Source organism: Solanum pennellii, chromosome 4 (assembly GCF_001406875.1).
Source record: "Solanum pennellii chromosome 4, SPENNV200".
NCBI classification, from domain to species: domain Eukaryota; kingdom Viridiplantae; phylum Streptophyta; class Magnoliopsida; order Solanales; family Solanaceae; genus Solanum; species Solanum pennellii.
The window spans coordinates 3201867-3226893 of NC_028640.1; the positions used below are offsets into that span (position 1 = coordinate 3201867).

At 34.4% G+C, this 25027-nt stretch overlaps 5 protein-coding genes across 6 annotated transcripts in view; 3 read left to right on the plus strand and 2 right to left on the minus strand.

Moving 5' to 3' along the window:
• Positions 1-444: 444 nt before the first annotated feature.
• Positions 445-5768, minus strand: LOC107015872 (diphosphomevalonate decarboxylase MVD2, peroxisomal-like). Its single transcript, XM_015216292.2, has 10 exons — positions 5452-5768; positions 3939-4137; positions 3090-3153; positions 2844-2907; positions 2668-2748; positions 2175-2261; positions 1867-2024; positions 1681-1729; positions 992-1116; positions 445-886 (listed from the first exon to the last, which is right to left on the minus strand). The coding sequence occupies exons 1-10, from the start codon at positions 5665-5667 to the stop codon at positions 664-666; spliced, it is 1266 nt and encodes a 421-aa protein (XP_015071778.1). The 5' UTR covers positions 5668-5768; the 3' UTR covers positions 445-663.
• Positions 5769-9194: 3426 nt separating this feature from the next.
• LOC107016413 (acylsugar acyltransferase 3-like) lies at positions 9195-10923 on the minus strand. Its single transcript, XM_027916360.1, has 2 exons — positions 10380-10923; positions 9195-10158 (listed from the first exon to the last, which is right to left on the minus strand). The coding sequence occupies exons 1-2, from the start codon at positions 10875-10877 to the stop codon at positions 9340-9342; spliced, it is 1317 nt and encodes a 438-aa protein (XP_027772161.1). The 5' UTR covers positions 10878-10923; the 3' UTR covers positions 9195-9339.
• A 1920-nt stretch (positions 10924-12843) lies between these two features.
• On the plus strand, positions 12844-16535 carry LOC107015833 (uncharacterized protein YnbD-like). The gene is made up of 2 exons (XM_015216249.1): positions 12844-13567; positions 16114-16535. The coding sequence occupies exons 1-2, from the start codon at positions 13021-13023 to the stop codon at positions 16332-16334; spliced, it is 768 nt and encodes a 255-aa protein (XP_015071735.1). The 5' UTR covers positions 12844-13020; the 3' UTR covers positions 16335-16535.
• Positions 16536-17322: 787 nt separating this feature from the next.
• LOC107017484 (ferredoxin, root R-B2-like) lies at positions 17323-17927 on the plus strand. The gene is made up of 2 exons (XM_015217694.1): positions 17323-17419; positions 17563-17927. The coding sequence occupies exons 1-2, from the start codon at positions 17323-17325 to the stop codon at positions 17925-17927; spliced, it is 462 nt and encodes a 153-aa protein (XP_015073180.1).
• Positions 17928-18616: 689 nt separating this feature from the next.
• LOC107018101 (pentatricopeptide repeat-containing protein At5g04810, chloroplastic-like) overlaps positions 18617-25027 on the plus strand; it is an 8971-nt gene continuing 2560 nt past the window's right edge. The window contains exons 1-7 of one of the 2 annotated variants that reach the window (XM_015218482.2): positions 18701-19420; positions 20608-20735; positions 21141-21281; positions 22415-22501; positions 22805-22958; positions 23693-23752; positions 24369-24797. In XM_015218482.2, coding sequence (XP_015073968.1) covers positions 18701-19420; positions 20608-20735; positions 21141-21281; positions 22415-22501; positions 22805-22958; positions 23693-23752; positions 24369-24797 — 1719 coding nt within the window. Of the gene's footprint in view, positions 19421-20607; positions 20736-21140; positions 21282-22414; positions 22502-22804; positions 22959-23692; positions 23753-24368; positions 24798-25027 lie in introns of both variants that reach the window. The other variant, XM_027916495.1, reaches the window with a different exon arrangement.

The following is a 25027-nucleotide window of genomic DNA, read 5'->3' on the forward strand; positions in this document are numbered from 1 at the left end:
AAATTATCATCTTTTATCCTTGTAGCCAAATGAGCCCTAAGAGTTTTAAGTTATATAAACGAAGTCCATTTGTTTAGGAATCAATAACCTATTGTACCACCAAAGGATGTGCTGTAACGGTTGGAGTTTCTCCTCCTTTAATCAAAAGTCTCAGGTTCGAGCCTTAAATATGAATAAATTAGTGCCGGATGGAGCCTACATTGAAGGAATTCAAATTAATCGGGTTCCAATGCGATACCAAACACCGGATAAGAATACAAAAACTTATTGGCTTTCACTAGTAGTACTCATGGTTATGAACAAAGTTGTGTATAGTTGCTAACTTGACATGTTTATGGTGCTTTTGGCCTTTGGCATTTCAGGCTTATCTTCCCATATATTTGTGACTTAAAAAATAAAAAGCAGTGATCATACGTGAAATTAACCCAAAAAACGAAAAGAACATTATGAAAGAAGCAAAATTGAGGACTCTTATTAAATAAACAAGTACACTAGAATTCCCACTGAGGAATACTACAGGAAAACTGAACTACAAACAACAACTTTTGAATTCAAAGTTCATCTGAACTATAACCATTTTGAAAATGGCAGCCTCCAATATATTTTTTTCTCAAGGGGCTGTAATACTTAGAACTCAAGACTGTGTAAACAAAAGGTCGCCGCTTACTTGGGCAACCCAGTATTAGGGTGGAGGAGGGCTTGGCTGTCGTCACTTATCAAAACCGGACCTCTACCAGGTCGTGTGCAGATGAAGTAACTGATTTCGCCTTTGTATTTCTGAGCTGGAACCTTGTCTTTGATTTCTGGAGGCGGAGGCAGAGCTTCGATGTCCTTTATATCCTGAATTCCAATATCCTCCATTAATGATTTATCACCGATGACGTAGCTGGATAGAGGAAGAAGCAGTTAGTACAATCGCCTTTTAATACCATATGGTCTAGAACAATTCATCCTATGGAAAAAAATAGGGAACTTTTGATAGTAAATGTACCTGTTTAGATCAGTTTCTGAATTTGGAGGGAAGTGGAAGAGCAGCCTCTGAAGCAGAAGTGCAGCGTATGTTCTGTTACGTGCAATCAGGACTGCATTTGGCCCTGCGTCGAAAGTGTATGCAACCTGGCAACATTTATAATACTCAGTGACAAGGCCAAATACATTTACTAATGCTGTTGTAAACCTACTTTAGAAGTCGAATAGCAGGACATTAGGTTTAAAAGACCCCAATAGTTCTTAGTCAAACACTCAAATTGTCAGTCAGAACCGAGAAAAGGCTTGAAACGGATAGATTTTCTTGCTTCACTTGATATGGAATCAACAGTGGTAACAGATATTATGAAGTAACAGGAAAGCAGTAACCCAAAAACCGGCTCAAGACCAGGGGGGAGCTCAGTTGGAATATAATCCGGTTTGCAGACTCTACAAATAGGAAGGTAGACGGATTTGAGGACAGAGATGCAATACATATTTAAAAAATGAACCAAAAATACCAGTTCAGAAGGATAATCACTAATCTCTTTCAAATATCTAATATCCAAAATTCTAGCTCAAGCATTGTATTCTACGACAGATTTCTCGGGCATTCTCAAACTTACCACCGAAAGAGGAGGGTGAAAAATAGGGGTGTGACAAACAAAATCATGCAAGTATGCATTAGCAAAAGGTTGTGGTGAAGTAAAAAACCTGTGGAGTTCCTTCTGAACGGTTCCATTTCTCAACACAGCTGATTATCCTGAAAATTAAACACATCATCAGGACTTATTTTTCCTATTCTGGACATTAGTAAACAATCATCAAGTTCAGTACTTCTATTAAGAATAACAAGTTCCGCACACTTCATGTTAGTAACTTGAAGTTAAGAGAACTTGCCTATGAGATGTGTCGTTCATGTAGAATATAGGAGGGCTAGTATCCAGGCAGACTGCATGAAACTGATTGCTGTCTGCACAAGTCAAATGAGTGAAAGTTGCAAAATCACGTTTTTGTATGGCTTCTTCCATCTGAATTATTCGCTTTGGCACTACTTCCTGAAAAATCGAATATAAGATGAGAAATTATACTTTGAATACAACTCTCACCAGTTGAACAGAGTTTAAATAAAGACCAAGTGAAAATGTACTGGAAGATTTTGAGGACACTAATTGAAGATGCAGAATCTAAATGTAATCAAGAGATACCTTTGCCCTGTGTTCTATAAGTGCACTGGTTTCAACAGTCTCACGCATTCCCGAGGTGCTACTAGTTTCCTTCTGCCGTGAGCACACCTGAATATACAGCGATTCAATAAGAATCAAATCATTTTCGACACATGTATTTTATTGTGGAAAAAAGAGAAAAAGTGTCCCAACGGTCAGTATGTGTGTGATTAGCTTTGTCAATCCGTAGTGAAGAATGTACACATGAGTAGAGAGGAAGGAGGGGACAGCATAAAATTTTGAAGAAATGACATGGAAGTATAAGTTGAAACTTAGAAGTGATGAAACTATAAGATGGCTGATTAAACGGAAAATAAATAAATTAAGGAGCGGGTAGAAGTACATAATTAGATTATACGAATTGAAAAACCTTCATAGCGTAAGTATAGTTGAAAATAAGAACAGAATACTAGCACAATATTAATTACTCAATCTTTTGGAGAAACAATGATAATGTGGATGGGTGAGTACATACCACAGCAATGATGATAACAAGCTCATCCCAGTGCTTCTCATCAACAAGTGGAACAGCAATGCTATCACTTCCATTTTCCTCCTACAAGAAGCCAGGGAAATGGATTACAACAATGCTGAGAAGATAAGATATCTGTCAACGGAAGCACAAGACAAGAACTCATGAAGTGGACGTACTTTTCCCATTACCCACTTGACAAATCCTCCATATAAGCTTCGACATGCACTTCCTGAACCTTGCCTGAAGTGAAAACAAAGTTGTCATTTTGACTATTTATCTGACCTATTGAACCTCAGTTATCATAGGGTAACCTAATAACAAGACCAATGAAACAGAGAAAAAAAACATTATCAGTAGACTTCATAGGACCAATGAAATACATATCAACAAGCTAACGGAACTACTTACGACTGATAATTTACCTTGCAATTGCAGAAAGCCTCCCGTTGTCCTCTTGCACATTCATTAACTTCGCAAGAGAATAAACTACATAGATGAAACAGAAATTAGTTGTACACATTTTTGAAGTCTCGGATAATTTCTTTTAGAGAAAGCGTAGATGCATGAAGAGGATAGAACTAGGTCCAAAAAAGCAACCGAAAACAAAGCTTGAGGAAAAAACTAATTCAATGAGTAGGATATTGATGTGCGAGATGAGTTAAAATAGTCATGCTGGTGAAGATTCATATAGCAAACCCCAACTCGTTTGAGGCTGAGGCATAACTGTTTTAGAGTAGCATAGTATACACTTATCAACGCAAAAATCATAAGAAGCGCTCGCTTAGATATATTCTGTACTCATTGTCATCGAATTTCATTATATATTTAAACAAGGATTTAAAATGAGAATATACTAGCAAAAGATCAAAATAGATGGATATGTTTACCTACTTGTGGACACAAATATGTATCATAGGTGAACCGAGGAAATCTATTACCAATAACTAATCCAATACATGAATTAGAAAGGAGGTTGTAACCCAAAGCAGCTCACAGATTAAGATCCAGGCAAGCCCTAAAAGATTCATTTCATATGTTGTGGACTCCGACGACAGCCCATATTATATAAAAAAATAAGGTAAAATAATAAAATTCAAAAAGAGTCACAGGAACAAGTTGTGTAATATATACATGAGCATTTATACAAATGCTTTTCATCTCCTGCAACCATTAGGAGGACTCAATCTAACAGCCACTAAAGATTAAAAAACGAAATAGTGAAGCGACAAACAAATTCAGAATTCAAGTAATAAAGATATAGTTAGTAGTACCTAGGCAGGCAAAACCAGCAGCTGAGGAAGCCAACCCCGCAGCAGTAGGAAAATTATTATAAGAGGCAACATGCACGTGCAGATTCTCCCAATCTTTTTTTGCGATCTTGACACCCTTCTTCTTATCCTCAACATCATTGGCACGAGCTCGAATTTCCCTTAGACAGTTCTGGTATCTGCCTCCAGAGAGGGATATTTCCTAGTAGAACCAACAAAAGCAAAATCAGAAAGGATCAAAGAACAGCTCCAAACAAAATTAGGCAAATATTTACACTCTTAAAGAACTAGTCTTTTCCAAAATCATAAAAATTAATCAATCCACACTAAAAGGTGTATTTGATACTAAAGCAGCACATAGTAAAAGAACAATCATGCACTCTATCTCAACCCCAAAATGGGAAAAAAGGTAATTTAGCTGCTTCCTCTGTCTCACTTTATGTAACACAATTTCCTTGGTCAATCTAAAAAGAAAGACGGGTTTCTTAATTTTTTGGTTTTGAATACAGTAACTACATTGGGGCCCGATTGATCCAGATTTGTGTCGCGTAAGGTCATTTAAGGAGGAACCACTTCCTAACAAAAATTTTTCATATCCAAGAGTTCGACCCCGAGACCTCTGGCTAAGCATTGAAGGACCCTATCCATTCTACTATAATCCTTGTTAGCTCTTCTTTCTATATTTAGTACTCCCTCCATTTCAATTTATTTGTCCTACTTCCTTTTTTAGTTCGTTCCGAAAAAAATGTTATCCGTTTTTGGCAGCTCTCTTTCCTCCACATGTTTAAGATCACTAGATTAAAGACTATTTTGGTATATTCTACATATCTTTAGTTTAAGATCAAAAGATTAAAAAATCCTTTTTTACTTTCTTAAAACCTCGCGCCAAGTTAAACCCAGACAAACAAATTGAAATGCAGAGAATAACAATATAGCTTTAAACTTATTTCTGCCCTTTAAAACATTGCTTTGTATCCACAAAAAGTTCCCAATTTGTTTTAAACCACAATTTTCAAAATTTTCCTCTTTTTTCTCTTGAACTCCGTACTATGTCAAACGCCTTCACTTAAATTGAGACAAGAGGAGTAACAAATTCCAGCAAAAATGAAGACTTTCAGTATAAAATGGAAGAGCTCAGTTCCCTATACCTTATTTAAATCTCCTTCATTCTACTACATGTAGTCACATTCAGCTAGTAAGGGCCCAGGGTTCTGAATCCTCTTCGGAGGAAATTTACACTGTTTATATATGATTAAAATATTTATTCTTCATATATATTATATGTTGAACCTCTTCGACTTCCTCATGTTCATATTTTTTCACCCTCGATGAAAATCCTAGCTCTGCCATTACTATTAAATGCTTACAATCTTGCGAGTAGCAGCTAAAACATTTAAACTCATAAAAACTAATCTTTTTTTTCAATATCACAAAAATTAATCAAACCCCATAAACAAATAGTAATCAAAATCATAAAATCACACTTAAAAATTAAAAAAAAATTAATTTTTTTTACCTTGCCATTAAGCCACATTCGATCTTGATTAAAAGCAGGACTAACAGCAACAGTAGTAGTAGTACAAAGATGTGCAGGATCAAGAGTTACACTAATACTATCATTAATTGCTAGAATTAGGTTTTCATCTCTTTTTCCCCAATATTTTATCACAGCAATGTTAGTGGGTGTTTGTGCTGTTACCATCAAAACCCATTTTTGAGATTCATCCGCCATAGCCAAGAAATCGAAGGAAAAAAAAAAGAAATTTCTGGGATTTGGATCAAATTTGTGAAATTTATTTGATATTTTTTCTATATTTTATTGCATATTTATACATTTTATCATACATGATATTTAAATGTAGGTAGGCTTATCAAATAAAAATTAAAAATATAACCTCCTTTATTGATTGAATTTTTTTTTTTTTTTGTTTTATTTCTAGGCGGTACATTTTTGTGTTTGGGGTCCATGCTTTATATTTAGGCATAATACATATATTGGATCCTAAACTTAGCTTCAAATTTTAACTTTGACCTTCAACTTTCATAATGCACAAATAAGCACTTTAACTATCCTACCTTTTAATAAATAAACACGCGAGTCCAACCTGGCAAAAATCGTGAAATGCACGTATTAAACGCGCGTGAGGAGTAATTTTCATGGCCCACAACGAAAAAAAAATGGTGAAATGACTATTCTACTCCCTGAATTCCGGCCAATCTCCGGCAACCCAAAATCCCCATTCATTTTACCCAGCCATTCTCCTTCTTCCTCCACACCAGAGTATAAACCATGAAGCGAACAAGCTTTCAACTCGCAAAACCCACCAAATACCCGACCCCAAACCCAGCAGATTCGCTGTCTCCGGCGAGAACCATTACGAAATAACACTGCTGCAACCTGCAGCTCACACCGGACATAAAAACAGCAACCAAATGACCCCCAAAACCCTATTAAAACAGACCCAACAACCACAAAAAACCTAAATCAAGATGCCAACCATCAACAAACCTCTAAGCTCCGTCAAACAATGAGCTCCAAGCTCTAAAAACCAGTAGGAGTAATTAGTTTTGATTCTTGTATGTAAATTAAAATTAAAATTAATTTTGATTCTTCAATATAAAGTAAAATTAATTTTGATTTTTTTTTAGATCTAAAATCGACGTGTAAAGTATTTAACCAGTTGGCAATCATTGAGTGGCTCATTTATACACATTGAAGCGATTGTCTTTCACGCTCTTTGAATGTAAAAATCGCGTGTTTATTTATTGAAAGGTAGGATAGTTAAAGTGTCTATTTGTGCATTATGAAAGTTGGAGGTCAAAGTTAAAATTTGAAGCCAAGTTTAGGGTCCAATATATGTATTATGCCTTATATTTAAGATCTCAGTCAAAAATATCCGTGAACTATTTTTTTTGTGATTTTTATATCTTAATTATTAGGTACTTGTATTTGTATTTTTTATTTAAGTAACTATTAATTATTTGTGAGAAGGTGGAAATAGCCTCTGTGGCGGACAAGATAAAGGAAGCGAGATCAAGATGATTTGGACACGTGACACATGTGTCAAGGTGGTGCATCAACGTGCCGATGAGAAAATGCGAGAGGCTGATTGTAGGGGTACGCCGCGGAATAAGGGTAGGGAAAAAAAATATTTGTGAGAGGTGACTAGATAGGACATAGTGCAACTTTATATTACTGAAGATATGACTTTCGATAGAAAGTAGAGCACATATTAGGATAAACGGATAGTAGGGTAGATTATTGTTTTCTTGCCTTGCGAAGTTTAGTGTGAGGTGTAGGACTAGCCTTGCTCTTATAGTTCTTGTCATATATTATAGTTCTTGAAGTCATGTACTACACATATCTATTCATCAATAATTCATATAACATTCAATGTGAAAGAAACTCTTGTTTAGTCAGGCCGTTGTTTTCGTTTGTTATAATACTTTTTTAAAATTTCTTGTTTTGATTTGATTATAAGTTGTATTTAGATATACTATCTAAAATCACGATCTCTTATAAGGGTCAAATACCTCTAATCTCTACTGTGAGTGTTAAATAACTATAAAAAGAATCCTCAATAAAAGCAAAAAAGAACATCTTGAATGATAAATAGAATAAGATCATATCGAGGTTCTAATTGTATAGCTTTGATATAATGAGTCAAACTGAGAAGTGTTACACTCTCTTGAAATAAGTGCACGTACATGACACCTCCTATCCGAGTGAATCTGAAATAATTAAGTATTGCAGCCTCGTTTCTAACCAAGCTTCAAAATCAAATAACGAATTAAATTAGACCGTCCATCAAACCAAAATTACTACTCCCTCTATTTCATATTAAGTAAATGTTTGAACCTATTTCATTTGTAGAAAATGTTGGTGAAATTACATATTACAAATGACGATTTGAAAAAATGAAAAATGAAAAAAATGAAATATTTTTAGGTGAGACACTGATATTTCGCTCTCTTTAAGGAGATTCAAGTTCACTGTAATAAATTTTATCTTCGATTCAGCAACTATTGTCTTGACTTATCCTCTTCAGAATATAATAATTGAAACATAAATTGTAATTTGACAAACTCTAGACAAAAACTAATTCTAATGCGAAGATGCATATTTTTTATACTCACTCCGTCACTATTTACTTGTCTTTTATTGACTTGAAACCTATAGAAAATAATACTTTATACGTTTTAAAAAGAATAATCTCCTATCCTTTTTAGTCTGTCTCAAAAAAAAAAAACTCTTTCTTTTTTTTGGTCACATTTTAATTTCAACTTTCCACGTGGTATGTTTAAGGCCACAAGATTAAAGAACAATTTTGTACATTTGACATAACTTTAATTTATGATCATAAGATTCAAAATTCTTCTTTATTTTCTTAAATTCCGTGCCAAGTCAAATTAGACATTCTTTGTGACACGAAGGAAGTAATTGATATAGAATTTTACCATTTTACCCCCATTAATTGATAGAATTCCAAAAATAATTTACTCATTACAATCAAAATGTCACACCAACACAAAATAATTCAGTTATTCAAAATTCAGAATAAATTGAATATGAATGTTCAAATGAGATATTCAATTTAGTGGGGGATAGATTTTCCTAATATTGACGCAAAAACATTTAGCGACAATCGAATTAGTAGAGATTTTAATTTATTTTTTTAAAACCAGAAACTCCAATAATATATATATAGTCAAATTCCATAAATTACAAACCAAAAACAACATGAGATACCAAAAATGCATAAATGAACGTGTGAAAGGTACTCAATCATATATTCTAGTTCATGCCTATATAAATCGAATATTTTATAAATTGATGGAATATCCATAGAGAGATCAAAATCAATTATCCTAGTTCGAGAAACACGTCACTAACAGCCATCGAATTATGAATAAATATACAAGAGAGGAATCAAGGAGGAACATATATAATTGTACCTACATATTTATTAATAAAATATTCTTATTTCTTCAGCTTTTATTTATGATTGATTTATTTTCCAGATATTATCCTAGTTCGTGAAACACATCACTAACAGTTGAATCACGGACAAATCTTATGAGAAAGGACTCAAGAAATCAACAGATTTGTACTCAAATTTTTTTATGAATAAAATTATGTTTCTTTCATATTTTAATTATGATTGCAATTTATTTTTCTATCATTGTAAAACTTGTTACAAACAAAACAAACTTATTATCAAATTCCAAAAATTACAAACCAAAAAAAAACCCAACAAAAATGCATAAATAAATAAAAAGAAAATGAAAAAGTTGCACCTCAAAAAGGTGCTACAAACTCTAGAAATAGAACACTTTGACCTAACTTTCAAAATAAACTACGCGTTATTAACTCAGTTCATTTTGATCTGTTCATTTGACGCCCTTAAAAAGGAGTAGCAAATTGGAGGAGGTCCTTGTCATTCTTGAAAATAGACATGTGTTGTTCATTCAAATTTACAAAGGCTTCAACTCCTCTATCATGATCATCAGGTGTATTCATTAAGATAAACAAGTTGCTAAATGAACCACTTTCTTGGCTTGCTCTTGCAGGTTTCCCAAATCCAAAATCTATTTTTTCGAATTCGAATGCTAATATACTAGTAATAGTATAAATATCACAATTCCTTTGATGGAATGGTAATTTACCTGTTTTATATGCCTCCAACATCACTTTAACATATTCATTTTCTTGTAGATTGTTTCTGGTGGATAGGTCGTGTTTGGACTTTCTTATATCAGTTACTAATTTTGGAAGTTTGAGGTCATGTTCGTAGTTCTCGTATATTGGTGTGGAAAATATAGTGGCAATATTTCCTATGCTGGTTGGTGGTAGTGGTGTTTGACTTCGCAAGTTTGATGTTTGGACTAACTGAGATCGTCCTGATTTGGTAGTAGAAGAAGAAGTTGCGCATTTGTAGAGGAGGGCACTCACGACCTCGTTCCTCGTTGGGTTTTGCACGCAGGATTCTGCAACAACCAAGGCTTTAAGCGCGTTTATCTTGGATTCAGAGAAAACGAACCTCTTTTGAATGCATCTTTCTTTTTTTGGCTCAATAACAGGGGAAAACAGAGGAACATCAAATGGTATTGATGGCATTAGTGAGTCCTGAACAAAGTATGGAGGAGATAATGCTAATTTTGGATCTCGAGTTAAGCTAGCCCAATCCCTCAAGAAGAAGTAAGCGCTGCACGCGTCTCCCACCTGTTAGGATTGAAATAACAAGACATGTGTCATGCATGCAGAAGTTAATAATTGCAAACCTTGAACGAGTCATAAGAAATAGAAAGAACTATACTATAACACCACCTTGTGGGACATGCAAAGACTAAGCGCGATAAGACATGTGTCATGCATGCAGAAGTTAATAATTGCAAACCTTGAACGAGTCATAAGAAATAGAAAGAACTATACTATAACACCACCTTGTGGGACATGCAAAGACTAAGAGCGATTCCTCCACACTCGAAATGGCTTAATTGTACAACAATTAAGGCACCAGATGTCGATGACGACAAATACCCCCAAGATAAACCTTTAGGGAATGTCAAATCAGGGTTATGAATAACTTCGTTCATGGATGAGTTGATTTCAACTTCGAAGAACTCAGCACCGTGATCATCACACTCAATAGTAGCATTGTCTTTTAGACTTCCTGCCCATGGATAGTAAGATGTTAGAGTTTTTGACAAAGAGTTTGTTAGAAATTCAGAAAATTGGTGTTTTGGGATTGTAGCCACTTGATGGTTTGAATAGAAAAAAACAAAGGGCATATATAAATTATCAACAACTTGATCAATAAGGGAAAGATTGTGCCATCTTTGAGTAGATGGGGTGGGAGAAGAAGGTTTGATAATCTTCTTTGAGATAATTGATATCATTTTTTTTAAGTGATAAGTATGTCTTTCTACTTTTAGGCTCATATGAAATAACTATATATAGCGATGACAATTTTGAACTGGACTTGGATGGATAAAAATGAATTGAGTTAATAAGTAAGCATATTATTAGTCAGTTCAAAAGTTATTTTTGTGAAGTTATCTAAAAGGTAGGTCAAAACTCAATCCTTTCATTTCTTACTACGTTTTATTTATTTATTTTAATAATATTTTAGTATCTAATTAAAATTATGAGAGAAGAATCAACAGACTGATAAATGTTATGAGAGATGAATCAAGAGAGTCATGGATAAATGTTATGAGAGAACAATCAAAGGAGGAACAAAATTTTACCGCACTACTTTATTAATAAAATATTCTTATTTCTGATTGCAATTTACTTTCTGTCACATTGAAATTTATCGCAAACAACTAGATATACATACATATTGAGGAATACATGCATATGTCGTATAGTTGCATCATCCATGCAGTACTATTGTTCTATTTTTGGTAAAATACGTATTTGTATACTATGTCTACATTGGATTTATTCAACTTATTATGATCAACTAATTTTTCAGAAATTTACGTGAAGTGGTAAGGCTGGTGTTTAATTTTTGATCCCGTTAAAAAATGATATTATGCAAAATGAAAATATATACCTCCATCAATTATAAGGGACTTTTTTAAAAAAAAAAAATTAAAAGTTGTTTGTTTGAATACAATTTTGGTAAATAATAATAGAGCAGAAATAATTACGTCATTAAAAAAAGAAAAAGACAGAAAATATGTAAGTCATGCTGACTCTTTACTTTTAAACTCATTTTCCCAGTAATTCCAAAATTGTTTCTATTTCTGCTGACTCTCAAAATTTTGGAGCTCATTTAAAAATTAAATATTTTTTTGTTGAAAAAATGTAGATAAATACTGAACAAATTTATTTAAAGTGTGAATCATTTTTAAATGAAAAATATTTCAAATGACTTAAATTATAAAGAGGAGCTTAAATCGAAAATTTTAGGACTATTTAGAGCAGATGTGAGTCTGTCTGGACTAGGGGAAAAAAGTACAATGTATAAATATTGTATTAAGCATGGTATACTAATGTGTGTATATATATCTTTAATACATAGTTATACATTAAATATACATAATTATATGCTATTATACAATATTGATTCATTTAAGTAACTATTTATACAATATTGATACATAAAATATAATACATTATATATGCACCGACCCTTTTTGCTGATTTTTTTGTTTATCTATACCATTATGTAAGAAGACTTTCTATTTCTAAACCTCGTAGATTTTGGAGTTTGGACTTGGTCCATTGCTTCACCCAAATCCAACCTAATTTGCTATTTGATATGGTTGAGCTAAAAAACATTTATTTAAGAACGAGATTGTTTAGGTTGAAAAAGGTTTTGAAAAATGTTTTTTAAGTTTTGAAGGGAAGTTATTTTGCTTGAATTTGACGAAAATAATTTGATTTGGAAAATATTTTTCAAAACATTTGACCCAACCAAACATGAGAAAATTGGAAAACATTTATACCAAACACACCCTTAGCATTCCACCGTTTCTAAAAATGAGTTTTCGTTTGTTGACTTTATTAAGAAAAGTTTTAAATTCCGTACTATTTTATGCCAATGTGATCAATGAATGTTAAGAGCTTGTATAAGACCTCCAAGAGGTCGAATACGTCGTGCTACGACTAGGGATGCTCTCGGATCGTGACACTCTCTATGGGTCGTAGAAACATCTACTCTCCGTGTAATCATACTCTTGAAAATCTTTAATTTTTTAACATAAAATATATATATATATATATATATATATGTTTCACAATAATTGATAATTTAAAATATTTAATAATTCAAAATATTTAAAATAATTATTTTGTAAGTCAAATTAATTTTTGTTTTAATTAACTTGTTTTCTCATTAGGTTCCTAACGCACAACCAAACAACTCCTAATTCTTTCCCCTTTCATCAAGCGATTTGTCTGTCTTCTTGATTTTCCCTCTTTCTCTCCATTAGACACTCAATTTTCTTTTGCGTATTTGCCTTAAGATTTTTCCTTCTCGTATTTACTTGAATTGGGTATAACCCATTTGAATTTTCGACTTTGTATCTAATTTTTCGGTTTAAAAATCGATTCTTTTGGTCAAGAACTGATATGGGTGTTGGAATTTCTGTGCTTATAGGCCTAAAGTCAGTAACTTTATTCATATTATTTGCAACTCTCAAGAATTATGGGTACCCATTATTGTCAATACCTTGTTTGTATGCATCATTGGTATCTTTATTGGTAGCATTAGCTGCTAACCCTTCAATTGATCTTCCAATTCTTTTGGGGAAAAACACAGATGGGACATTCCCAATTTGGTCACTTGTTATGTTTAGTCCTTACTTGTATTTTGTTAGGGGTTTTTCAGCTTTGAGAAGAATGAAGAGTGGGGAACCCCCATATAGTGAGATTTCTGAAGGGTTGTATGTTGGGGGTTGGCCTTGTTCACTTGATAAATTGCCACCTGGTAATCCTGCTATTATTGATTGTACTTGTGAGATGCCTAGGATGTTGGAGTTTACTGGAAATCATGCATTTTTGTGTATTCCAACTTGGGATACTAGGTCACCTCAGCCAGCTGATATAGAGGTTGCTGTTAAGTGGGCTTGTAGAAAAAGAGCTCAGAAGATACCTGTTTTTATCCATTGTGCATATGGTATGATTGTGAAATTTAAAACTTTTGTGTCAGATGAATGTATTTGTAGCCGATTATCGCATTATTTTGTTTTCGTTACTGATCTTTCTCCTGTTGGTTGTTGTTATTGCTCCAGTATCTGTATTCCCTTTTTCAAACTGTTTGTCATGCTTTATTTAAGTTGAGGGTCTATCGGGAACAACCTCTCTATCGTAGGGGTAAGGTATGTGTATATTTAACCCTCGCTAGACCTCACTTGTGGGATTACACTGGGTATGCCATTGTTGTCAAGTGGAGTCATGTTTTTCTATGTCCTTTAGATGTTACTACCTAAGTCCCAATTTAAGTGTGGTAGTTTGACTGAGCACAGAAGTTGAATGAATAAAGGGTGAATTATGAATCTTGTGGTCTTAAATTAAAGATGTGTGTGGTTCTTTAAATCTTGTGGTTTTAAATTTTTCATGTCAGATGTTGGAATCGAGAAACTTACTACATATAGAAAGAGACACTCTTTTAGGACAGACCAAATTATAGCAAGACACTTAGATTGGGATGGAAGGAGTAAATGTTTCAGTAGTTGCTAGCTTGCCTGCCCTTCATTAGTGTGTGATTGTGGTAAAGTGGATTCATTGCTTAAATTGCTTCCTTTGGGTTCATATTTTGGGTTTCACCTATTGTATTTATCACTGAAAATCATAGAACTTCTCAACTGATATTTCATAGGAGAAAGCTAGCAGTCTATATCCATTTTCCATAAGGAAAGCATGAGTTGTCTCGGGCCGAATTGACTAATCTATAAGGTGACTTATCCATATATGAGAGCTCCTAGTCCTGGTGTGATTTACGAATGGTAGGCTTGGTTTAGGAATATCCAAAACAGATGTAAAAATCGTCCATTTGCTTTTTTTCCCAATATTAAAACTTAAGGTAGTCATGAGGTGATCATGTTTATAATGTTCTTCAAGTTTTAGAAAATATGGTTGTTACTCACTTTCTTTTGTTTTTAAACTGCTTCCATATAGACATAAATGCTATACTACTTTGAGTGGTTCTTTAAACAGAAGCCTAGTAACACTTTTGGGTCATGCCTTGAAGATTTGACACCATAGAAGATGAATATTTGATAAAATTTCGTGTATTCTCATATGTACCATGTCGGTTAGTCATAGCATATTGATATTGGTTAACAAAATGGACCTTAAGCCTAACACATGTAGTGAAGGTCGTCTAAAATATATAACAACCTATTCTTTCGATTTTTGACGGAGGAGTTTAAAGAGAGGACAAAGTGAAGTGGTAATCCTCAGATGGTCCATCCCAATTGTTGGAACTAGACAGGAACTAGTATACCATGCTAAACTTGTGATTGCTTTGACTCCACTGGGAAATTTTTGGCTACTTATTAGCAGCAACTGGTGCTTCTGAGGTCGTTAAAGACAATCCCATAGTATTGCATAGTTACATTAGCTATTGTATTTGCACTTCAATTTGTGCACGTGCATTTCAATAAATAGATCGTCTATACGACTTGCAGTTTTTTTCTTTGAGAAAAGGTAACAGAAAATTGATTTCACTCTGCGACTGGTAATTTACATTTTGAAAGCCAGTTTTTGGTTATGAAAGTACAGTTCCTTAGGCTAGGTTGACTGATAGATACCAATCGGCCTTACAAACAGGAGGTCAATGTGCAGAGCCTTATTAAAATACTCTTTGCTGCCAAATAATGTGATAATTAAGGAAGCATCCAAGGGTGACCTAGTGATCAATGAAGTGGTATGAGAACCATGAGGTCTTAGGTTTCAAATCCCAGCATAGACTTAAAACACTATCTGATACCTGTTGTTGGTCAGACGAGGTAGGTATCCCCGTGGAATTAATCGAGGTGCACAAAAGCATATCCCAGACACCACGGTCATAAAAAAAAGTGATGATTAAGGATCTCTATTAAAACAAATCTGCAGGCTTCTCTCTGTGTTTGTGTTAAGAGTTTTATATGAGCGGTTTCATGCTGCTTTTAGAAGTCTCCACGTTTTGATTGTGAGATTTTCTTAGTAATAACCATTGATACAACGTGCATGCCCATAGTTAAGCTATGAAACCTCAAGTCTTTCCGGGAAGTTATCATTTTAGGATAAAGATAGTAGAAGTAAATTTGTTCTCTTGCATGTAGTGACAACTCATGTACTACTCTCTTTGTTTCAGTCTGTTTGTCTACTTTCCTTTTTAGTCCATTTAAAAAAGAAGACCTCTTTTCTTTCTTGTCAACTTTTTACTTTCAACTTTTCACATGACGAGTTTAAGACCACACGATTAAGTATTTTGGTATATTTGATATATCTTTTGCTTAAGACCATAAGATTCAAAAGTCATCTTTACATTTTTAAACTCCATGTCAAGTCAAAACCAGACCAACAAATTGAAACGGAAGGAGTACTTAAACTGCATCAATCAACAGCAATGCCTGCAGGAAACTGTCTTGAGGAGCTTAATTTCCTTATTAGTTTCTTTGATGCTTCAATAGATCATTGCAATGAACATAAAACAATTTCTTGATTTGTTTCCTCTAGGTCATGGAAGGAGTGTTGCAGTCATGTGTGCACTGTTGGTAGCTCTTGGTCTAGCAGATGACTGGAAAAATGCTGAGAAATTGATCAAAGAGAAACGGCCATACATACGAATGAACGCTCTGCATCGCAAAGCTTTAGAGGAATGGTCGAAGGATCGTCTCTCTTCCCCAAAAGTTGGAGTTAGTTCCGTGATTCTGTCCAGTGCTAACGATCGTTCCTGATCGATTGACTGCAGTTGCAAGACCAATTAACTATAGATGATTGGCTGTTTGTCTTAACTTTTGATTACACATTGCCAGGATTGTGTTGACACAAAAATTCTTAAACTATTTTTGAAGCCTAAGCATCTAGAGAAACTGTATTTTTTGTGTATCAAGATTCTGTTATTCTTAAGAAGCAGCTAAGTATTATTCCACCCTTTATCTCTGTGTTGCAGTAGAATAAGAAGGCAGCTCGATGCACTAAACTCGTGTTATTTGCGAAATCTTAGTAAGGGTCGGACTACATTGAGTATATCATAGTTCAAAAACTTTATATTTATGTAAGAGGGTGTTTCAGTGACTTATAACAGTGACCACAAGTATTATTAAACGAACATATTCAATGTGTCTCATCGATCAATACTACGTTATCCGTGAATAACATATACCACAATACTTCATATAAATTACAGAAACACCTCTAGACTCCAAACATCTCCATAAAATTGTCCAAAAGAAAAAATCAATGCCAAGTAACACATGGTAAGTATATGCAAACCCACTTTGATATTACAATATTTCCTCCGTTTCAAAAAGAATGACTCTATTTTCTTTTTAGTTTGTTTCAAAAAGAATGACCCTTTTTCTTCTTTGGCAACATTTTAAATTTAACTTTTCACGTGGCATATTTAAGAACAGAAATTATAGCTTTGCTCCTCAAAATTATCATCTTCACAGGTTCATATTTTTTCTACTCATCAATTGTATCTTTGAATTTTATGTATGGTATGAATTGTATTATTTAATTTTTCTCTTGCCAATTTATATTAATTTGCGTTGATCATAGATATATACTTTGTTAAATACTCGAACACTCGATCCTCTCCAAATCTCATTTAGTGAAATTTTACTGAACATATTACCGGTTATTTGTTAGATCTTGATTAATAATGCTAATAGATTAATTTAGTCTAATGAATCAAATCATTTTATGTTTCCTAGGTGTAACATGTCAAAAATTAGCATTCCTTCATCTAATTACTTGCTCAAAGATGCACCATCAACAAAATCCTTTGCCTTCACCAAAAAGCATCCATGTACTCTGGGTGAGTTAATTTCACGTATCGTTACTGAACTATATCCACTATATAATCATCATATAGAGTAATAGTATCCTCACAAACTATTTTTTGTTTATATATACTCGACAAAGTTTAGTGACTATACGATTAAATTAATCATGTTCTAGGTTCTTTCAAGTGTATTTCCAAAGCATTTGGATTGAATTGTATCTCCAAGTTCAAAGTCTCAACAATGGCACTATACAAGGTGAAATTGATAGATCCTAATGGTATCGAAAACGAGATTGAAGCACCCGATGATCGATACATTCTTGATACTGCAGAAGATGTAGGAATGGAACTTCCATACTCATGCAGGGCTGGTACTTGTGGAACTTGTGCAGGACAGTTGAGTTCAGGCTCAGTAGATCAATCCGAAGGCTCGTTCCTCGATGAAAACCTAATCGAAAATGGTTACGTATTGACTTGCATTTCGTATCCAAGGGAAGATTGTGTTGTCTATACTCACAAGCAAGATGAAGTCTTGAATTGAGAAACGTTTGGTGTGTAAAAAGGTTCTCCGCGGAAGGGGCTAACTATGTATTAAGCCTTTAAATCAACAATAAGTTCACAATTGAAACCCTCATCTATGTGTTTTGTGTGTCTTTAGCTATGTTGTTCAGATTCTTCAACAATATAGACGAGTGGATAACAGTTTTGGAGAGTTCAAGCGACATAGGCTGCATTTAGCTAGTAATTAAAGGCTTAAATTCAAAGGTATGTATGAACATTACATCCTACTTTGATCTTGTCAATGGTGCCAATATTAGTCTCAAAAAATACCTTAAAAAGTGTTAACATTAACAACACCAATTCTTGATATGCCATTGACAAATAATGAAAAATGAGTTTGTGATAAAATAGTAAGACCGTTTCACCGGAAGTCTCAAGTTCGAGCATGAGTATGGAAAAAATCATGTTGAAAACATAACTCCAAAATAGTCATACGATGCGTAATTTAAATTTAATCGGGGCTTCAATATGAACTTCAAATGTTGAATGAAAATAATAAAAAGATTATGGCTAGTTATGGTAAAATTGACATAAGACCAATTGCTTCTTGAATTAACGGATGATATATAAAGATTATGGCTAAAAAAATATTTATTTGAATCTCGAAATTTAAAAAAATATCGTATAAATTGAGACAGATCGAAATTAGTCACTCAAACACCAAATTTGCCCCTCATTCACCACCCAAGAATCAAGATTATCCCTTTGAAAATTTTCATCTTTTCATTGTCTTCTCAGTTGAGTTAACTGATAATGGATACCATTTTCTCCCTCTCTCCATCTCCGCAACCCTTCTCCGCCGCTATTCTCACCGGGAACCACCACTCCACCACCGTCTTTTCCTCCCTCGGAAAATCCTCCTCCAGCTCCCCTGAGAAAATCCCTCCTCCATACACTCCTAAATTTACCAAAAAACCCCTCAAACATCTACTTAATTCCACCCCACCACCTAGTCTCCATAACAAGCTATGGCTATCCAAGAAGCTGTCACCACCCCCACCCCCACCCCCTACCCCGCCCCCAACGCCTCCACCATTTGTAGCAAAAAATGAGGAAATGCATAAAAGAGTTGAAAATAAGGAAAAAGGAAGAATCTTTGTGGGGAATTTGCCATTATGGATTAAAGAGGAGGAGGTTGCTGAGTTCTTTAGACAACTTGGGGCTATAAAGAATGTGATTTTGATAAAGGGTAGTAGTGGGAATGAAAAGAATATGGGTTTTGGGTTTTTGAAATATGAGGGTCCAAATGCTGAGAAAGCAGCTATGAAGGCAGTGGATTTTGATGGTGTTGAATTTCATGGAAGGGTGTTGACTGTGAAATTGGATGATGGGAGGAGATTGAAAGAGAAAATAGAGGAGAGGAACACGTGGCATGAGGCGAAGGAGGGGCCCGGGAGAGATTTCAAGAAGGTTCTGGCAATACAGCCGGAGAATTGGCAGGCGGTTGTTCGGGCTTTTGAGAGAATCAAGAAGGTGTTATGCTTACTGGAATACTGAAGTAATCTGCTTGCAGTGCTGTAGTCCCTTAAAATGTATGATTTGAAGTGTTTAGATACTTAAGTTAATACATTTGTTACTTATTACAAGCAAAAACATGATAAGGTTTTAGAATTGGATGAATTAAGTTGGTTCATTATGTGCTATTAGCTTAGTTAATGTGGCAATACTTTTGGTGCTAAATGGTGAGAGCAAATATTTATGAGCTAATTGTTTTGGTAATGATAAAGTGATGTCTAGTACTAATCAACTACCAATGTTTCCTTTTTCTGATATTCCTCTATCTTGTTCATTGTGGCTCTAGAGCAAGAGAGGTTGGTAACTGAAAAAAGCAACATATCCACATGACCCTAGACAGGAAGGTATGGAGGTCGAGGATTAGAATAAAAGGTTAGTAGGTAGCCTAGTGTTGCCGCACTTTATGTGAGAGGGTAGGGGGCTAGCCACTTCCTTTTCCTCTTCTCATTATTGGTAGTAGTATTTAGTAATTGTCTAGTCTTCTACTCTTCTATATGTGGTACTAGTGATTGCTTTATTTGCTTTGTATTGTGCTATTTGATTGTTATATTTTTCTTGCAATCCTACTTCGATAACAATCTAATATTCCTTTGAGCCGAGGGTCTGTTGGAAACAACCTCTCTATCCCACAAACATAGGGGTAAGGTCTGCGTGCGTCTACCCTCCCTGGACCGCACTTGTGGGATTACACTGTGTATATTGTTGTAATAATTCTTAATTAATTAATCCCTTGTCCTTAATTGGTCATCCTTCTCCATTAACCCAAGAAACGGAGATCTTCATTCATTGTTTACCGCTAGTTTTATAAGATTATGTGTCATATATGTAAGGATAAGATGAAGTGCTAGCGAAGTTATATTGTTCCTTGGGTTGTAACTAGCAGCGACAAATGGTTTTGATTATTTCAAGTCCTAGAAGACTTCTATTGGCTTGTGGATATGCTGTACTTGCATGTAAATACATTTACATTCTACTATATACCGCTTATCATTACTACTATCTTGATATGCCTTTCTGTTGAAGAAAAGTTAATATTTATTTATGGTATACCTTACTTTCATTTTACTCTCATGTCAAGTTGTGTATTAGGCGTTAAGAAACTCTTGAACATATCTTTCGGATAAAATAATTCCTTTTACTTGTAGCCATCCAGGAAAGAATTTGGCTTAATGGTGAACTACTATGCAAGGAGGGGAGACATGCATCGTGCACGTGAAACCTTTGAGAAGATGTGTGCGCGAGGAATAGAACCAACCTCTCATGTATATACCAAGTTAGTTCACCTTTATTAAATGTTACTTCGGTTCTATCAATCCATTGTTAGACAACTCTTCCAGTTAATAACCTCATAACTAAATCCTTATGGACGGATCCGATCTTGGCCTTGTATTTGCTCATTCTTCAGTCCAACATTTCTTCTTTTTTAAAGTGTAACCTGAACCTGTCCCCATGGCCCCAACCCCTTCCCACCCCCAATAAAAAATATTTTCTTTAGACACTCGTGGGAACTGGTTATTATTGTAACTACTTAATTGCTATGCTTATCTCCTCTGAAATATATAACTGTGCTACTTCTGAAAATTGTTCCGTGTTATGCTGCTCCTGAAAATGAAAATGAAAATGAAAATGGATACTGTATTATCTATATTGCTTCAAAGGAAGTGTTTCGCATTTGCAGCCTTGTTCATGCTTATGCAGTGGGTAGAGACATGGAAGAAGCACTATGTTGTGTGAGGAAAATGAAAGATGAAGGAATTGAATTGAGTCTTGTAACTTACAGCATTCTTATTGGAGGATTTGCCAAAGTGGGCAATATAGAGTGAGTTGAATAAGCAATTCAACCACTTTTAAATGTTGTTATTCATTTCTCATTGTGTTGTTTTTAACATTTACTTAGCTTTGTTGAGTTTGATTAGTTTGAAAATGTTGGGCTCTCCTTTTTTCACCTTTGTTTAATGAAGGACTTCGGATGTTACTGAAAACAATATCAGAGAACAAAAAATGTGACTTGATTCGACTATCTTTAAATATGTCTATTCTCTCTATTTTAAGTATTAAAATATAAAATTGTGCATGATTAAAGTTATCATCCTTGAAATTGTTAAAGTAGAAAGTTAAACATATCTCTCTTGACCAATTTATGATTATTAATAAGCTTAATGTATGAGCACATATTTTCTTATAACATCACATGCAAGTCAAAACTCTCCAGTATACGGGCAAATATTTTTGTTAACCTCAGTAAGTGTCACATATTTTCTTATATATAAAGTCAGATGCAAGTGATGTTTCTCCGGTATACAGACAAGTATTTTTTGTTAACCTCAATAATCTAAAGTAACATGTTGCATTTTCATATGCAAAGTTCTAGGCATTGAAATCTCTATCATCTTTATCAAAAAGTCATCTGATATTCATCATTCTTAGATTTGAGTTGTTTGCACCTAAACTTTCATATAGCATTTCAATGACCAGCAGACTCTAAAGTGATTTTTAATTTACCTTATCAAATATACTTAATGGCTAAGTCTAATAACTTAACAGCCAACTGGTACTGAATAATTGGGTAATCAACCACATTTAGGCTTTAACCTTTGCTCAGTGCCTTACACTGGGGGAGTATCTGTACTATTCAATTCAGTTGTTTCTTTTCTTTGAAGTGTAGCCCCCTATGGCATCTAAACAACTTAGTCCTACTGCATGCTAAAAATAAGAAACCTGAAGAAAAAAAACTGAATTTCCATGATTGGTAAGTGTAGATGATAATGTCTTTAATGCGGAAAGGAATTGTCTTCACTTAACACTTCTCTTGAGTAATCTAGATTTCTTAGTTCTCTCAATTTATTTATTTTCTATCAGGAGTTCTCTCTAGTATTCTGAGTATCATCTTTCATTGGGGATATCTGATGAGAACTTCTCCTGATATGTCATTTCTCTTTCTGTTTCTTGAAGAGCTGCTGAGCGATGGTTTGAGGAAGCCAAAAAGACGGATCTGACATTAAATGCAATCATATATGGGAATATCATCTATGCTAACTGGTTTGTTTTTATTGAATTTGATCCTTTTTGTTTTTTCTTTTTCGTGTTAGAGTTCGTTTGGTCTTGTGTATGCAGTTTAAGTGTAAACAATCGCTGTTGTTGGCAAAATGTAATTGCTGCAGCACTATTCATACTCTGCAGTTCTCTCATATTATTTTATAGGACATTATTATGGGTTAATGTTGGCCAAATGCTAATTTCTGCAGCAGTATTAATTCCTTCTCTTCAGTCTTCTCATATTAAATTCTTTTCCTAAAGATATGATTACAAATTAATGTTGTCTGTTGGTTTTATTGATGCCAGCCAAACATTCCATATGGATCGAGCCGAGGAATTGGTCAGGGAGATGGAAGAGGAGGGTATTGATGCTCCAATTGATATCTATCATACCATGATGGATGGTTATACTATGATAGGAAATGAAGAGAAGTGTCTCATTGTATTTGATAGACTTAAGGTAAAAGTTTGTTCATTGTAACTTCACAGATTTTGAGTGATGAGCGGAAGTCAATATGAATTGGTGAAACTTGAATGTATCTCTACATGTTTGATATGGTTTGTTTTCTCATGTTCGTTTTATTTTGGTTGGATATTGTAGTTTCATTATTGAGAAAATTTGGAGAATGTTAAGTGAACATTATATTGAATCATTTGTTTTCCTTTTTCCATATATCCTTCTGAGAGACCTCTACTCTTCCTTTGTTAATACTTTAGTAGAAAAAATGGTTTTAGGTCAAATAGGCATAGTTATCTAAGTTTATTTATTTTGGGCATCTTACTGCTGTATTTATGGCATAATTTTGTCTACTAATATAACTTCTAGACAGAAAGGATTAGCAAATTGTAACATTTTGCTACGAAGTGGTGTTCGTATGAGAAGAGATGGTTGGCATTTACTTTCTCAAAAAAACAAAGATGGTTGACATTTTCATCAACAGGGACTGGGACAGCCTTCAGGCTATACCTTAGATATTTTGCTATTGAGTATTCTAAGCGTCATCAAGTGTTCTCAGTAAGTGAGAAAACTCTTCTTACAGAAAAGGAGAAAGTAGAAAACCTGAACATTTCAAAATAGCAGTGAAGCACAGCCTTTCTAAACAGTGCTTTTAAGATGAATAGGCAACTGCATGTGCTCTGAATCTTATCGTCCTTGATGATTGATCTAAAGATTTACTGTAATTATTATCGCAGGAGTGTGGATTTACACCTTCAGTTGTCAGCTATGGGTGTTTGATGAACCTCTATATCAAGGTGTGTTACTCTGCCTGCTGTTAGATAATTTAGAATCTTCCTTGCGTTTAACTTGTTAAGTTGCTTCATACTTGCAGGAAAAAAAACTTGCGGAATTTTCTTATTTTTATTTGTTCTTTTTTCTCACTCTTGGTCTGATATCTGTAGCATAGACCATGCAGATATAGGCAATTGACACTTAAAGAATAATTGAGTTTAGAATCGGACTTCCGCTCTCAGTTTAACATGTCAGATTCTGCCTTCAGAAAGCCAAGACTCAGCAGTCAGCAGTGTGGAAAGCTTTTACTTGTGCTAAACAAATAATAATTTAGCTACTATTCAACCAGCAAGAACCCTTTATTTAGGGGTTGCCAACTAGTGTATATCAAGTCAAAGTACCAAATTGGATAGCTTGGTCATATTATCTCTTCTCGCTTCTTTTCCATTTCAATCAGTCCATTATTCTTCAGTCGACTAGGCTTTATTCCAAACTAGTTAGGGTCTGCAATATGAAATCTTTGGGCCATTTGAGCATATAATTCTAGCTTCTACTCACAACTTGATATTGTTTATGTGTCATATTAAAACTTCTTTTGTTCATCTGAAATTTCATATAATTGGTTTTAAACCATTGCAGATTGGTAAGGTATCCAAAGCTCTTGAGGTCAGTGAAATGATGAAATTGGCTGGCATAAAGCATAACATGAAGACATATTCCATATTGATGAATGGATTCATAAATTTGAAAGATTGGGCGAATGCTTTTGCAATTTTTGAGGATGTAATAAGAGATGGGTTGAAGCCAGATGTGGTACTTTATAATAACATAATCAGAGCATTTTGTGGCATGGGTAACTTGGATCGCGCCCTACGTATTGTTGAGGAAATGAAAAAGGAGAGGCATGTGCCAAACTCGCGGACATTTATGCCAATCATTCATGCTTTTGCAAAAGCTGGAGAAGTAAGAAGAGCACTTGACGTTTTTGATATGATGAGGAGGAGTGGATGCATTCCAAGTGTTCACACTTTCAATGCTTTAGTTCTTGGCCTTGTTGAGAAGCGTCAGGTAAATTACTGAACCATATATTTGCATTAGGCAGACTTAAAAGGAGCCTCACATTTTAGCTTCTGACCTATAATGTCAATTGCTATTGAAGCAGTGGACATGCATGTCAGCATGATCTACATAAAATCAAAAATTCCAAACTGAGTCCAAATTGTTGATTATTCAGGTAGACGCATAATGGTTAACTAGCACTCCTGCCTGTAACAACACCCCCTCTCCCCCCCCCCCCC

Bases quoted from the DNA above. Each gene is read 5' to 3' on its own strand.
- LOC107015833 (XM_015216249.1), top strand. From the start codon at position 13,021: ATGGGTGTTGGAATTTCTGTGCTTATAGGCCTAAAGTCAGTAACTTTA. The intron at 13,568-16,113 runs GTATGATTGTGA...TGTTTCCTCTAG, and splicing joins TTTTATCCATTGTGCATATG to GTCATGGAAGGAGTGTTGCA.
- LOC107016413 (XM_027916360.1), bottom strand. From the start codon at position 10,877: ATGAGCCTAAAAGTAGAAAGACATACTTATCACTTAAAAAAAATGATA. The intron at 10,159-10,379 runs GTGGTGTTATAG...CAATCCTAACAG, and splicing joins GTCTTTGCATGTCCCACAAG to GTGGGAGACGCGTGCAGCGC.
- LOC107015872 (XM_015216292.2), bottom strand. From the start codon at position 5,667: ATGGCGGATGAATCTCAAAAATGGGTTTTGATGGTAACAGCACAAACA. The intron at 3,154-3,938 runs GTACTACTAACT...TCATCTATGTAG, and splicing joins TGCTGGTTTTGCCTGCCTAG to TTTATTCTCTTGCGAAGTTA. The intron at 2,025-2,174 runs GTATCTCTTGAT...TCGATTTTTCAG, and splicing joins TTATAGAACACAGGGCAAAG to GAAGTAGTGCCAAAGCGAAT.
- LOC107017484 (XM_015217694.1), top strand. From the start codon at position 17,323: ATGTCAAAAATTAGCATTCCTTCATCTAATTACTTGCTCAAAGATGCA. The intron at 17,420-17,562 runs GTGAGTTAATTT...ATCATGTTCTAG, and splicing joins AAAGCATCCATGTACTCTGG to GTTCTTTCAAGTGTATTTCC.